Source organism: Phacochoerus africanus, chromosome 1 (genome assembly GCF_016906955.1).
Source record: "Phacochoerus africanus isolate WHEZ1 chromosome 1, ROS_Pafr_v1, whole genome shotgun sequence".
Lineage (NCBI taxonomy): Eukaryota > Metazoa > Chordata > Mammalia > Artiodactyla > Suidae > Phacochoerus > Phacochoerus africanus.
Window position 1 is genome coordinate 259,294,414 of NC_062544.1, and position 16,572 is coordinate 259,310,985.

Genomic DNA, 16,572 nt, shown 5'->3' on the forward strand with positions numbered 1-16,572 from the left:
AAGATTAATTTAGCTAGAGGCCGTGTTTCATGTACAGAATAATGGGGAGAGGTAGAGTCATAAGAGAGAAGAAATTACAACTTAAAAAAATAATAACCTTGAAAGAAATATTTTAAAATGCACCCTAATTCTATAGGAAATTTTTACTCATTTTTACTCATTTGAGCCATAGAATTGAGTTGAATTGAAAATGGATACAGTTGGAAATAAAGTGCACCTTAGAGCTATTTCAAGTTCAGGAAATAAAGATATGGACCAGGACCATGGCAGTGAGTCTAGAAAGGAACAAATTATATATGAGGGAGAATGTAAAATTGCAAAATAAATTTCACCATCAGATGATAAAGTCAACCATTAGTGATAAACAAGATATTTCCAGTCAATGAAAAGGTTTTTTGAGGAGTTCCGGTTGTGGCTCAGCAGGTTAAGAATCTGACATAGTGTCCGTGAGGATGCTGTTTCCATTCCTGGTCTCACTCAGTGGGTTAAGGATCTGCTGTTACCATAAGCTGCAAAATAGGTCACAGATGTTACTTGGATCCAGCATTGCTGTGGCCGTGGAATAGGATGGCAGCTGTGGCTCCATTCTGCCCCTACTCTGGGAACTTCCATATGCCACAGGTGTGGCCATTAAAAAAAAAAAAAAAGGCTGAAAGCCATATTGGGTTCATCTGAGTCATTTTAGAGAATAATCCAATCAAAGAAATGAAGTTTCAAAAAGTGACGAGTCACATAGCTGTATTACCAACCCTTACAGGTGGGTCCCCAGTTAGGGTTCTTCTGCCCAGTGTCCTTCCGGCCAATAGCATGAGACACAGTTCCAGTTAGGAGCTGGGGAGGTGGCAAGCACAGAGGCGGCTGTGGGCGGGGCTACTTTGTAGGGATCTGGGGAGCAGGGAAGGGAGAGGGCAGGGTTCTCATGGCGCAGGCGCAGTGGTGCTGTTCAGGCTGCAGATCCCAGTGCCAGGCGAAGATCTCTGCACAGGGACCACCGCAGTCACCATCTTGAATTGAGTGTCTTGTGCAGTCTCTGTATCCAGTCCGGAGCTGAAGTGTCCTTGAAGCCGGTTTCAAGCAGTTTTGCAGAGGAGCTCTGGTCTGAAGGGTCCTGGATGAGGCCTTTGCACATGGCTTCTGTGAGCAAGTGAGACTAAACTAAGCATAAGCACCAGAGAAAAGAAAAAGGTTAGACTTATTTTTGCTTTTTAGGGCTGTACCCGCGGCATGTGGAGTTCCCAGGCTAGGGGTCAAATCAGACCTATAGCTGCTGGCCTACGCCGCAGCCACAGTAACGCAGGATCCAAGTGGAGCCTGCGGCTTACGGCAACGCTGGATCCCTTAACCCACTGAGTGGGGCCAGGGATTGAACCTGAATCCTCATAGATATCATTTGGGTTGTAACTGCTGAGCCACAATGGGAACTCCAGACTTTATTTATTTGCATGTTAGGGCCGCACCAACAGCATATGGAGATTCCCAGGCTAGGGGTCGAATCAGAGCTGTAGCTGCCGTCCTACACCACAGCCACAGCAACTTGGGATCTGAGCCGAGTCTGTGACCTACACCACAGCTCACGGCGATGCTGGATTCTTAACCCACTGAGCAAGGCCAGGGATTGAACCCGTATCCTCATGGATCCCAGTCAGGTTCATTAACTGCTGAGCCATGAAGGGAACTCCATCCAGAGTTTTTAATTACTCATGTTAAGGGACTTTGCTAGTGATGGTTGTGTGTTTGTGTTGTGTGTGTGTTTTCCAAAAGAAGGACATTTGTGTGATTACTTGGATAAGTTAATTAGTTTGAACTACCCAATCTTTTAGCATTTTCATAAAAACTAAATACCATTTATTTTTTCCTTGTAGAAAAGCAGGAGAAAAGAGTATATATTTGTTTATAACAATAAATTGGAGTGGATTCTGCTAGAGATGAATAGATCTCTTTTTAACAATGTTAGAGACTGAATGAAATAGCAAGTACTGTTCTTAGATTACCATTGCTTTCTTTGGCAACAGTAAGAGGTCAGCAATTTATTAGAGCAGATGAAAAAAAGCTACATTTGGAGAAGACATGGCTAGAAGCTTGACTTTTTTTCTTTTTAGGGCCACACCTGTGGCATATGGAAGTTCTCGGGCTAGGGGTCGAATTGAAGCTGCAGCTGCTGGCCTACACCGGGCAGATCCTTAACCCCCTGAGTGAGGCCAGGGGTCAAACAAGAATCTTCATGGATACCAGTTGGATTTGTTACCACTGAACCACACAAGGGGAACTCCTAGAAGCTAGATTGTTTTAGTGACAAGTTTTTTTTTCCTTTTTTTCTCTTGTGAGAGCAGGATTTTTTCTGTTTTATCATCAGCACCACTGGGACCCTTAAAAGGCAGTAGCCAAAATGAAATGAGGATTGAACACTGCAGTAGCTATAGAGCTTAGAGGGATTCTGACACCTCGTGAACCTCCCAGGTCTGTGCATTTCTTCCCACTTGCACTAAGCCCCATGGCTTTCAGCTGGAGAGTGTCAGAAGTGATCCACTAGGTTTTTCCTCTGGATTTGTAGTGTTCATTTATTGAATAAATATATCTCGAGTGCCTTCTGTATCCTATTTATTTTTGTTAGATCCAGTTTCCAGTTTCAATCCTATCTCTCTTTAAATAGATGTGGTGGAAATTCCTTAAAACTTTTGGCATATGAATGGACTTTTGCCTCATTTCCAGGGCAAATACCAAGTTTCCTCTACTTTTATGGTAATTTATGTATTTCACTGGGAATTTTAAATGAGTAGAAATTAAACAAATGGATTTCAAACATCAACCTTAGTAAGAAGTTACCAATAATTAACCTTGAGGATACTGAATTCAATATACAAATATTAAATGACATACACCGAGGGAAAGTGAGAATTGGGCCTTGGAAGAAAAGATGTATTTCTAACTGCTCCACAAGGCCTTTCCAATATTCTTATCTCTTTAAATTCCCATGCCCCTTCTTAGCTTTTTTTTTTTAATATTTATAGTCAACCTGTATGTAGACCGTGTGGGCAGAACATGTGTGGAGGGGGACTCCACCACTAGATTATAATCTCTACCAAGTTTCCTCTACTTTTATGGTAATTTATGCATTTCAATAGGAATTTTAAATGAGTGGAAATTAAACAAATGGAGTTCCCATCATGGCTCAGGGGAAATGAATCTGACTAGCATCCATGAGAATGCAGGTTCAGTCCCTGGCCTTGCTCCGTGGATTAAGGATCTGGTGTTGCCAGGAGCTGTGGTGTAGGTTGCAGACGTGGCTCGGATCCTGCATTGCTGTGGCTGTGGTATAGGCCCACGGCTACAGCTCAAATTCAACCCCTAGCCTGGGAACCGCCATATGCCGTGCGTGTGGCCCTAAAAAGACAAAAGACAAAAATAATAATAATAATGATAATAATAATAATAATCTCTTTAAGAATTGGGACTATGTAATTTTTAAAAATCAGCCTTCATTAGATATTTATTGATTCACCTGTGTACTTTGTATTAATAAAATTTAGATGGTTTAGCATTATGGGGTGCCAAGGAAAGGAGGGAAAGATAAACTATAGTATTTATTTCTTTTGCAGTTTTTTCAATCCACAAATTGTAGAATATTCTAGCTGAACATATTTGTTTGCGAATTCAACCATTACTCTCTACCAATACAGAGTAAATTTTAAAACTTTGTATTTTGATCAATAATTGTTTTCTTCACCAAAAAACATCTCTCTTGACATTCTGTGATCCAAATGCATAAACAATCATGCATATTTGCCTAAATATATTACAGTTTTTATTTTTAGTGGAAAGTTACTATTGTTTAACTGTGAAGATGCCCACTAATCTACAGAACTTGAAGTATTTTGCTTCTCTTTTTCCAGGCCATGCTTTTATCTAATGTTTCCAGAAGGACGTTTTCCACTGGGGAAATTATTAACTTGATGTCAGCAGATGCCCAGCAGCTTATGGAGTTGACAGCAAACATCAATCTCCTTTGGTCAGCCCCTTTTCAAATCCTGATGGCCATATCACTCCTTTGGCAAGAGTTGGGTCCAGCAGTGTTAGGAGGAATGGCAGTCCTTGTGTTTGTTATACCAATAAATGCTTTGGTTGCAACTAGAGTGAAAAAGCTGAAGGTAAGAAAATGAGTGTCTCATGTTGCTTGTGTTAAACAGAAGCTAAGTTTCCTGACTTGGGTTGTTAATAACCATCCGGTTAATTCTCTATATATGGAAAATAGAGGTTATAAGTGGAAATAATACAAACTTACCATTCATTTATTTAACCAGTGTTGGTTTGGTATCTGTCTTGTGCTAGTCAATGTGCCAGAAAGTACAGCAGTGAGGAGCATTGACAAGTTCCACCTCTCCCTGGGCTGCTGGGGGAGACAGATGTCAGGCAAGTAAATACATAGGTATATGGCATGATGCCTGGTATTAATCTGTGTGTAAAGAGAGTTCAGTTAGGATAAGGTGATAGGAGTATCAAAGAATTTATTTCACATGCAGGGGCTGGAAAGTCCTCAGGGAAATTATGATTTATCAGCAGGATAAGGCAGCCATCCATGTGGATGCCTGAGAAAAAGACATATTAAGCAAAGGGAACAGTGTGTGTACAGCCTAAAGTTTGGGGTATACTTGGTCTATCTGAAGAGTGGCAAGGAGGCTAGTGGGTTAAAAAGTGAGCAAGGAGTGACTGCATGTAGCCAGTGGGCAGTAATGCTTAACTGCATTTGATATTAATCTTAACATTCCTCTACATTCAGTCATTCATTTACCTGACTATCCATATATTTTTGACACCTGCCATTTGCAAGATAGCATACACTCTACTGTCTGTAGGAATGGAGGAGCAGGGCACAGTTCCCTGCTCTGAAGGAGATCACACCATAATGGGAGAGACAGATGATTTCACATGTTAAAGTAACAAACACAGATGGAGATGTATTGCTTATGACATTTATTTTATTATTTTAAATGGATAAAAGGTTAAGAGTATGTATTAACATGGAAGTGCATTTATCATTATTAGAGGAAAATTAAATTAAAGTAAAATACCTGTATATATTATATGTATATGTGTATAGCAAACATATGTGTATATGACATGTATATACATGACATATATGTATATATATATGTTATATTAGTAATCCTCCCTTTTTTTTTTTGTCTTTTTGCCTTTTCTAGGGCTGCTGCCTCGGCATATGGAGGTTCCCAGGCTAGGGGTCTATCCGAGCTGTAGCCACCGGCCTATGCCAGAGCCACAGCAACGCGGGATCCGAGCCGCGTCTGCAACCTACACCACAGTTCACGGCAACGCCGGGTCCTTAACCCACTGAGCAAGGGCAGGGATCGAACCCGCAACCTCATGGTTCCTAGACGGATTCGTCAACAACTGTGCCATGACGGGAACTCCTACTCATCCACTTTTAAAAAGTGAATATACCTTTGCACATGGAATGCCAGAGATAAGTAAATGAAGATATAGGAATATAGATTTAAATATATTTGTACAAACAGACAAATGATCTAGAGATAAAATACCAGTCTTTTAAGAACGGTTACCTATAAAGTGAAAGTAGACGGAAGGATGGAAAAATTTTCACTTCTTACTTTACTACATTTAGATGCTGAAAATGTACACCTTCTTTTGTATTTTTCTGAATTTTTCAAATAATTACCAAAAAGATGACTTAGTCTTCAAAGATGAGAAAATAATGTATAAAGTAATTACGAATTAACTAAACACACTAGTATTTAGAATAATAGGTTTGTTAATGAATACTTTTCAACTAATTTTTAAAAATACTCTGAATTTTAAATAATTACGTCAAATTTTTAGGAATGGAATTACACTTCAGGACCTTAATCTAGAGCCCTAAAACTTGCAAAGAGACTAAAATGCTACATAAAAATATTCTAAGCAGAAAATATACCTTTAATCACACAATCAGTATTAAGGATACTAACTTGGGAGTTCCTGTTGTGGAGCCACAGAAACGAATCTGACTAGTATCCATGAGGATGTTGGTTTGATCTCTGGCCCCACTCAGTGGGTCAGGGATGCAGCGTTACCATGAGTCGTGGTATAGGTTGCAGGCGCAGCTTGGATCTGGCTTTGCTGTGGCTGTGGTATAGGCTGGCAGCTACAGTTCCAATTCAACGCCTAGCCTAGGAACTTCCATATGCCATGGGTGTGGTCCCCCCAAAAAATAAAAGGATATTAATTTGTTAACTTGCGCTTGTTAGATATGCAAATACTTATTACTACATATAATTGTGGCAATATTATTATAGGAAACGCTTAAGAAGCAATATACAAATAATTAGTATAAAATAATATAAATATGAAACATTTGAATAAATGTACAATAATTATATAACATTTGCAAAAAAGGCCAGTATTTGAAAATATGTCTTAATCCCTAATTCCAAAGTACTAATAACATTCAAGATAGTGTAATTAAAATATAAAAATTTTTATTTTTATTCTTGCGATACTTCTGCTATTACAAATGCATATGCATATACATGTATATACATATACATATATATAATTTAGAGAGTTTGGAGAACTTTATCCCATTTTAGTAGAGTATGGATATTATTTTATTATTCTATTCAAGTAAATATTTTCTACTCCTTTGGAAAGTGTACACCTTGCTTTTATTCTACTGCCCCTTACTTTGAAGTTTTAAAATATCTATTTATAACTATTTTATAACATTATCGACAGAATACTATTATATGAATATTATAAGATAGTTTTCTTCTACTAAATATTATATAAAACAGAAGAAATGTATTTTTAAAAATAGCTATGGCCATGCAAATTAAAGTATTAGCAATTTTCATCAAATATACTTTCTTTTTTTTCTATTACATAGAAAAGCCAAATGAAGACCAAAGATAAGCAGATAAAATTGCTCAAGGAAATCTTGCATGGAATTAAGGTAATATAAAAGGGACATGCCTTTAACTGTTTAGAATATTGCTATAAGTTAATCAGTAAATGAAATTTTATCATTCTCAATATCAAAGTAATGATATGTGTGTATCTGTTGAGAGATCAGATGCTCAGATGTACAGGAATTCTTATCAAAGAAGCAGCACTCAAATAAAGCCAAATAAAATGCAGCTGTTTTCTTTTTGTTCTTCAACTAACAACTTAATACAAATACCCTGAAAGACACAAAATATTCCTTGTTTTAAGGATAGAAGAGATAGAATGAAGCAGGGGAGAGTGGTCAAAAACATTGCCATCAGTGTGAAGGCAGATTTACATGGGGGGAGTGAAAAGAAGACACTCAGGTTCTTTTATGAGGAATAGAAATGATCATACAAATGCTATTCTATGAGAGAGATGTTACAGATTATTTTTCCCTAGAAAAGCTGCCCCAACCCCATTCTACTAACATTTTCTCAGTGATAAAATGAGTGAAACCTCGTGAACTTTTGTATACACATCTTCCTCAATTTACAATGGGCTTTTATCCTGATAAACCCATATAAACTGAAAATGTACTTAAGTCGAAAATACGTTTAAGGAGTTCACATCGTGGCTCAGTGGATCCACGAGGGCGCGGGTTCCATCCCTGGCCTTGCTCAGTGGATTAAGTATCCGGCATTGCCATGAACTGTGGTGCAGGTTGCAGATGCAGCTCAGATTCTGTGTTGCTGTGGCTCTGGCATAGGCCAGCAGCTACAGCTCCTATTGGACCCCTAGCTTGGAACATCCATATGCCACAGGTGTGGTCATAAAAAGACCAGGGGAAAAATAAAAAAGAAAGTAAAAAAAGAAAATACGTTTAATACACCTAACATACTAAACATCATAGTTTAGCTTAGCCTAGCTTAAACATGCTCAGATCACCTACATTAGCTTATGGTTGCACAAAATCATCTAACACAGAGATTTTTATTTTATAATAAAGTGTTAGAAAGTTCATTAATTTATTGAATACTATACTGAGAGTGAAAAACAGAATGGTACTATGATTACTGAATGGTTGTAAAGGTGTTGGTTGTTTACCCTCCTGATTGTGTGGCTGTCCAGCATCATGACAGCATGATGGGAAAAGATCAAAATTCAAAATTGGAGGTAGGTTTTCTTCTGAAGGAGTATTGCTTCTGTACCATCCTAAAGTTGAAAAATCCTAAATTGAATCATTGTAAATTAGAGAACTTCTGGATATAATTTCAAATCCTATTGCACTTGGATTATAGTTTGTCAGATTTTTCTGAAGCACAAAATTTGCCAAGCTCTTATGGAATTTCCTTCTAGCATTGACAACTGCTTAAGACATCCCCTCTAGCTGGTGCATCTTTCATTATATGCACAGACTATATCCATTATATGTATACATTAAATCACCTTAGAATCAATAACTTATATGCTACCTAGTTCTGCATTGAATTTTTATAAAATTATAAGGTATTAAAGTGAAAGACATTGCTAGATTAAAGATACCTTGAAAGGAAACTGATACTAATTTATTCATATGAAATTAAGAGTAGCAATAATATCTCTGAAATTTAAGTCAGATTATTCCATAGTATCACATTTCCCCAAAGTATATGATTCAGATGCATCTTGTACCTCTTGGTGGGTGAATTGATAGTCCCTGCATCCATAGACAGGAGAGAAATATATGTTCATAGGTTTTAAATATTGGTAGTCGTAAAAGGAAATTTGTATTATCAGTAGGACCAAGACAGTATAGATAAACAAAAGAATATCTTCAAGATCTGAGCAAAGTTCAAGATTTAAAATAATCAGCCCTGGAGTTCCTGTTGTGGCTTATTAGGTTAAAAACCTGACATGGTATCCATAAGGATGCAGGTTTGATCCCTAGCCTCACTCTGAAGGTTAGGGACTCAGCATTGCAGCCATCTGTGTCATAGGTCACAGATGCATCTCGGATCTTGCATTGCTGTTGCTGCTGCTGTAGCATAGGCCTGCAGCTGCAGCTCTGATTCAACCCCTATCCTGTGAACTTCCATATGCTGCAGGTACAGCTGCTAAAAGAAAAAGATAAGATAAAACAGCACTCCTAGCAGTGAATACACTAGAATATTGTTAAAGGTCCAAGTGGCAATTAATTAGGATGGTTTAAAGGTGTGAGCAGTTTGCATCTTTGGGGGTCTTAAAACAGGTGCCTTAAAGCCTCTCTCCATTAATGGTAATAGCTAAGGCATTTATTGAACATATTGTAAATGTTGCACACTGTGCTTATCACTTTATATATGTTTCCTCATATAATTCTTATAAACCTCAAAAAAAGATTTCTCATGTCCATTTTACAAATAAGGACACAAAGTATGTGAGCATTTAAGGGTCACGTCTAAGTTCGCAGGCCTGGTGAGAGATTACTGGCGATCTCTGGAGAAACAGAACTAATAAGAGGGATATATAGATAGACAGACAGACAGACAGATAGATAGACATGGATTTATTTTAAGGAATTGGCTTATATGATTATGAGGGCTCTCAGGTCTGAAATCTGCAGGGAACACTGGAAATTCCATCAGGAGTTGGCTCCAGTCTTGAGTCTGGAAGCAGAATTCCTTCCTTTTCAGGAAACCTCAGTTGTTTTGTTTTTTTTTCTCTCAAGGCTTTCAACTGATTTGATGCGGCCCACCCATTTAATGGCAGGTATTCTGCTTTATTTAAAGTGTACTGTCGGAGTTTCTGCTGTGGCATAACAGGTTAAGGATCTGGTATTGCTACAGCTATGGCATAGGTCATAGGTGCAGCTTGGATTCAATCCCTAGCCCAGGAACTTCCATATGCCCCAGCTTCATCCAAAAACTAATCAATAAAGTCTACTGATTTAAGTTTTAATCACATCTAAACATTACCTTCACAGCATTTGACTGGTATTTGAGCAAACAACTCTGCAGCATAGCCTAGCCAAACTGGTACATAAAATTAACCATCACAAAATGCTAGAGCTGGAATTTGACTGTAGGTCTATCTCACTCTAAAAGGATGTGGTGAGCCATACGAATCTTCTTCTCTGTGTTTTCCATCTCATAAAATAATTTCAAAATACCAGTTACAGTTCAGATAATGGCTTACTGTCACAAGACATTGGTTTTCAAGAAATCAGGAGATCAGGGAGAGGCATTTAACTGTTAAGAAATAGGAAGAGGAGTCCTGCTTGTGGCCCAGTGGAAATGAACATGACTAATATCCATGAGGATGAGGGTTCAATTCCTGGCCTTGGTCAGTGGGTTAAAGATCCAGTGTTGCCATGAACTGTAGTGTAGTTTGCAAAAGTGGCTCGTATCCCATATTGGCTATGGCTGTGGCAAACAACTGCATTGGCAAACAACTGCATAGGCCAACAGATGCAGCCCTGACTTGACCCTCGTCTGGGAATTTCCATATGCCTATGCTGTGGGTACAGCCCTAAAAAGACAGGGTGAAAAAAAAAGAGATGGGAACGTAACAAAATTTAGAGTTGGACCAGCAAGAAAATTGATAGGATTGAGCAAGACAGAAACTGCTTTGGAGCTCATGCCAGCAACTGGGATGTTGCCAAAGTCTGACTCAGGAATAAGCTATTGGTGGGTAAGAGAGACTTAAGGCTGGGAAAATGGTGATTTCCTCCTCCCACCCACTCCCCAACAGCCACAATTCAAGGAAATATTTTGGCTCAGTTGAAGACGCTGTCATGCCAGCAACTGGGATGTTGCCAAAGTCTGACTCAGGAATAAGCTATTGGTGGGTAAGAGAGACTTAAGGCTGGGAAAATGGTGATTTCCTCCTCCCACCCACTCCCCAACAGCCACAATTCAAGGAAATATTTTGGCTCAGTTGAAGACCGTAGCAATTTTCTTTATGAGTACAATCTTTTTTTTTTAACCTTTAAAATTATGTATGTGTGTGTTTTAGTGTTTTTTATTGGTTTGTCTCCATGTTTTTATTTCTTCTATGTATTGATTGTCAAATAGTCATTGTCTGACAATTTTTACAGATCCTCAAACTTTATGCATGGGAACCCTCCTATAAAAAGAAGATTATTGAAAATCGAGAACAGGAATTAGAAGTTCACAAATCAATTGGGTATCTTGCTGTATTTTCTATGTTGACATTAACTTGCATTCCATTCTTGGTGAGTGTGTGTATTATTTCCTATTTTGATTTTCAAATTCGATTTGCAGATTTACCTCCAAATTACCTGAAATTAAGGTGTCCAGTGAAATCTTATATGTTTGAATTTAAATTTTCGAGATCCACAGTCATTAACCTATGGAGATAAGAGAATTAAAGTTTTAAAGAAGGGGAAAAAATGTGTGTGCATTCTCATTGGTCTATGTTTTTTATACATAATAATATTATGCAACTTTGTAAATTTCTCATGGATTGAACACATGCCGTCTTTATTCTTAAAACATATATCCTGTATTTCAGAGTTCCATTTCATCTCTCAAGTGTTTTGATTTTTATGATTAATCCCCCCCTTTTTTTTGGCTGTACCCACAGCATGTGGAAGTTCCTAGGCCAGAGATCAAACTCACACCATGGCAACAACCCAAGCCCCTGCAGTGATGATACTAGATCCTTAACCTGCTGTGCCACAAGGGAGCTCCTGATGAGTCTCTTTTAAACAGGACCCAAAGGCATACTATATGGAGTTGGGAAGGGAAGGAACATTTACTGAATGTTTCTACTATGTATCTGACCAGTTATGTGCATTACCTTTTTTCATTCTTGCGATAATAAAGCATTACTTTTCTCATTTCACAAGAGGACATGGAAGTAGTTTGGAAACATCCTCAAAGTTATAGAATTAGTATTTGTAGGTAAATTGGAGAGAATTGAAGTCATTCTTTTTCTGTCACATCATGGCAAATATTGGGAACTTTATGCTATTTAAAGAGTATAAATTGCCTTAAGATATGAAGAAATGGTTGAAAGCCAAAGGATAAGAAAACCATGTATAATTGAAGCATCAATTTTAACCAAAGTTACCACTCTCAGTGGTGATGGGGTCAGAGGATGTTCTGTATGTTTGATAATTTAAAGTATTATTGTTTTTTTTGTTTGTTTATTTAAACAAACATGCAGGTATTATGAATGTTAAAGCAATATTTACCTTTGGAATACCTTGGTAAAAACGTCCAAGAAGCATTTGCTCGACACAGTCCTATGTACATGATAGTCCTATGTACATTCTCATGCGTAAATGAACCTTTCTGCGTTTTCTAAATGAAACTTATGAGTAACTATCAACTCGTCGGTCATGATTTATTCTTCTTCAGTTTGTATTAAGAGAGAAAAAGTATAATTATCACATGTGAGACAGAATGTATGCACACAGCACTAGAAAATAAGTTTATGAAAGATCTATTTTGAAAAAAAGATGAATTGCTAATGTTTTAAGTGGGAATAATTAGTGAAAATATGATGTCTTTTTTTTTTTTTGTCTTCTTAGGTCCACACCCATGGCATATGGAGGTTCCTAGGTTAGGGGTCAAATTGGGGATACAGATGCTAGTATACACCACAGGCACAGCAACCTGGGGTCTGAGCCCCATCTGTGACCTACACCACAGCTCATGGCAACGCCGGATCTCCGACCCACAGAGTGAGACCAGGGGTGGAACCCGAATCCCCATGGATACTAGTCAGATTCTTTTCTGCTGTGCTGCAATGGAAACTCCATGACATGTCTTAAAGAAGGCAGCTGGACCACATGTTTATAAGATGTCGTTATCTAAGATACATAATTGGATGATCTGTACTGAATATGAATTTCATGTTCTTCAGCAATAGTGCTGAATTTTGGTAAACAACAACAAAAAGGTTACTAAAATTTTCTTTCTTAATTTTGAGTCTGTAACTCATAATGTTGTCGGCATTGAGTAATTGAAAAAAAATCTCTATTTTTGTAGGTGTCCCTGGCAACATTTGGCATCTATTTCTTATTGGATGAAGGAAACATTTTAACAGTCACTAAAGTGTTCACAACTATGTCTTTGTTCAATATTTTGAGGCTTCCTTTGTTTGATTTACCAACGGCGATCTCAGCTGTGGTCCAGGTACATCCAGAGTATCCTGAAACTGAGAATCATTCCTTTACTGAAGTCTGTGGTTTTGCATACTTTGTATGTTCCTCTTTTTTTTTTTTTTTAAATTTCACTTTTTGTAGTTTCACGCTGCTCAAAGTTAATCTCCCTAAATTAATGAGCAATAGAGAACATTGTAGAATGGAAGGAATCATGTCTTCTTTGCCTAAGCTTTAATTCTATCAAAATGACTTTTAAGTATTTCAATATATTATATTGTTTTCTTCGCTAATTTTTAGTTTCTATCATTTAGCTTTTTAAAACGTGGTGTTTGACGCAATGCCCTCACAGGGGTTCATTTTCTGTTTTCAGTTGAAAAAATGTTAACTAAATGCTTTGTATAGAGCTGGATCTGAACTTTCCCAGGGATCAGCAGCATTTTATTTGTACTGAATGAATAAGCCAGGGAGAAAAGTGGGTTGATAATATTAGGCTGCCAGTATATGAGGTATCTGGTTCAGCCTGCTTTTATTGTAATCTCCAATTACTGGAGATTACAATAAAATTACTGGAGGTATCTGGTTCAGCCTGCTTTTATTGTAATCTCCAATTACTGGAGGCTCTTTAGATACTACAATGAGTAGAAGGCTGCTAAAAGCACAGAGAATCCCAAGAAGTGAGTTCCTTGATCCCTTTTCCCTGAGATTTTCTTAGTTAAATTTTTTGGGGATCAGGTTTGGGTTGTCTGGGCATTCCCCCACTAGTTCAAATTTAGGTTCATAAACAGTGAATCTTTGCTTATTGGACCCAGATCTTAGACCTAAGAATTTTGCCTTGTAATTTTTAAATTATTTGAAAGACAAGTGACATAATTCCATAGTAAATACCAATTAAGCTGTTTTTGTAACATTTTTTAAGTAGTATTTTACTAGTAATGACCAACAGAGGGCATAAAAGTATCATTGATGTGATGCTTTTAACCCTTGTTTCACAGCACACTTAAAGTAAGTGTCATTCTAAGAGTAAAAGTTTTGTTTTGCTTTTGAAATTAGAATCTTGCTAATTTCAAAAGCGGAAAGTGTTTCCCAACTCTTAGTGCTGTGCTACTGCTGTCACTAAACAAATAAAGAGAATAATTATCAAAAAAACAGAAACGAAAAAGAAAACGAACCAGTCTGGCATATTGACATGACACAGTAAACAAAATCACAGACCAATTATACCTTATTCATTAACAATAAATGTCTCCTAGCATAAAGCCAATAAAAATGTACTAGAGGTTTCATGAAAGTCAGTTTCAAGAAAAAAAAATGATTCTATTTATTTTAACCCTAGCTAAACATTTTTTTTCTTTTCTTTTCTTTTTTTGTCTTTTTAAGGCCGCATCTGTGGCACATGGAGGTTCCTAGGCTAGGGGTCGAATTAGAACTGCATCTATCAGCCTATACCACAGCCATGGCAGCGCATGATCTGAGCCACTTCTTTGACCTACACCATAGCTCACAGCAATGCTGGATCCTTAACCCACTGAGCAAGCCAGGGATTGAAGCCGCATCCTCATGGATACTAGTCATTTGTTTCCACTGAGCCAGGATGGGAACTCCTATAGCTAAACTCCTATAGCTAAACATTTTATTGCTACTTTACTATAACTGAATGTTGCTATTGCCAAAATGATCATTTTGTTTATGCTCAGCAGCAGAATTCAGTCAATAATAGCAATCCTGAAGTTGCTTTTAAAAACTGATTTTTCTTTAATTATTTAAATTATGTTATTATGTCTTTATAGAATGTTGAGAAATTTTTCTTTCTTCTTCTCATGCTTTTCTGCATATATGACTTTTCTTTTTAAATGTTATTGCTGCACCCACAGCATATAGAAATTCCTCGCCCGGGGACTGAATCCAAGTCACAGCTGTGGCAATGCTGGATCCTTTAACCCACTGAGCCAGGCTGAGGATCAAACCTGTGCCTCCCCAGCAACCAGAGCCACTGCAGTCAGATTCTTAACCCACTGTGCCACAGCAAGAATTCCTATAATATTTGTTTTGATCTTTGACCTTCGAAACTGTTCTCTTTCTTGATGGATGGACTTATCTATAACAATACAAACTAGGCTCACCGAATTTTTGTATCAATAGCTTTGATCTGTATCAAAAAATTTAATCATGCAGTAAATCACAATAAATGCTTTTTAGTTTAACTTCTGCATCCTAAAAATCCCATCTATATTTATTTTGATAGACAAAATTATCGCTGGGTCGTTTGGAAGACTTTCTCAACAGTGAAGAACTTCTTCCTCAAAGCATTGAAACAAACTACGTAGGAGGTCAGCTGTTCCTCTTTGCAGTCAATATTTATTTGAATTCTGGGCTGAAGATAAGTGATTCTAAAATACATTTTTAAATATATTTTTCTTCCTAGATCATGCCATTGGTTTTACAAATGCTTCCTTTTCCTGGGATAAAACAGAGATCCCAGTATTAAAAGAGTAAGTCATAGTTGAGAGAAAATTAAAACAAAAAAAAAAATTTAGCATTGAATTCTATAATTCTCCATGGTTTTAATTTTTAGAGCTTTTAAAAGCAGAAGATGAATGTATTGGAATTTATAAGGCGTCTTTAAAACTTCTCACTGTACCTTTCATTTTTATGGTTGTTTCTCTCTCTCTTTTTCTATTCATTTCTTGTATTTCCTCTGCAGCATTGGTTGTTGGCATTTTGGAAGACTGGGTGTTTGTAGAATAATGTAGAACAGTGTGAATAGCAGCAACTTCAAGGATTATGCTCAGGGAAGTGATACAGTGACTTGTCTAGGAATATACATTAAAAACAATTATAACAGGATCTTCTTGCATCATCTCTCTCCTTTTCTTGTCATGCAGCTTGAACATAAAGATTCCAGAAGGAGCCTTAGTGGCCATTGTAGGCCAAGTTGGGTCTGGAAAGTCATCTGTGCTTTCTGCCATTCTGGGAGAAATGGAGAAAATTAAAGGAGTAGTCCAAAGAAAGGTAAAGTAAACAATACTTTCTTTCCACATCTCCTAGTATAATGGGCTACAGCCAGCTCCTCATTAGTGTCAATAAGAATTTATCAGATTGAATTGAAGATGCACATATTTAATGGGTATTTCTAGTTTGTAACAAACATTTAAATTTCCACAAAAATTGATTAGCTATGGATGGATTAGTAACAGCATTCTGTCCTCCAAATACTTCAGCAAATCATTTAGGAATGCTTATGGTAATTGTTTGATGATATTAACTAAATTGCAACCAATTATAGAGAAACAAATGTGATTTATAATGTAATTTGATTAGGTTTCTAATTATCATTCATTGCAATGTTCCCTAAGTAATTAGGGCCATTCTAGTTCTAAGAAATCTTGTAGTTGCTCATGGGAAAGATCTTTGACCTAGAAAAACCTCAGGGAAATAACATTAATAGCTTACTTTAAATTTCAGCCTTCGGACCATGGAGAGGTCTACTCCCAGCCATTTGTTCTATTCTTAAAGGTCAATGAGAATAAGAATTCAACAAATGC

At 37.2% G+C, this 16,572-nt stretch overlaps 1 protein-coding gene across 3 annotated transcripts in view; it reads left to right on the forward strand.

Annotated features, from left to right (window-relative positions):
- LOC125134981 (multidrug resistance-associated protein 1-like) overlaps positions 1-16,572 on the forward strand; it is an 85,206-nt gene that overhangs the window by 20,978 nt on the left and 47,656 nt on the right. For all 3 annotated transcript variants that reach the window (XM_047794540.1, XM_047794546.1, XM_047794556.1), the window contains 7 exons: positions 3,891-4,145; positions 6,899-6,964; positions 10,994-11,131; positions 12,915-13,061; positions 15,273-15,357; positions 15,453-15,519; positions 15,913-16,039. In XM_047794540.1, the coding sequence (XP_047650496.1) occupies positions 3,891-4,145; positions 6,899-6,964; positions 10,994-11,131; positions 12,915-13,061; positions 15,273-15,357; positions 15,453-15,519; positions 15,913-16,039 (885 nt within the window). The remainder of the gene's footprint in view (positions 1-3,890; positions 4,146-6,898; positions 6,965-10,993; positions 11,132-12,914; positions 13,062-15,272; positions 15,358-15,452; positions 15,520-15,912; positions 16,040-16,572) is intronic.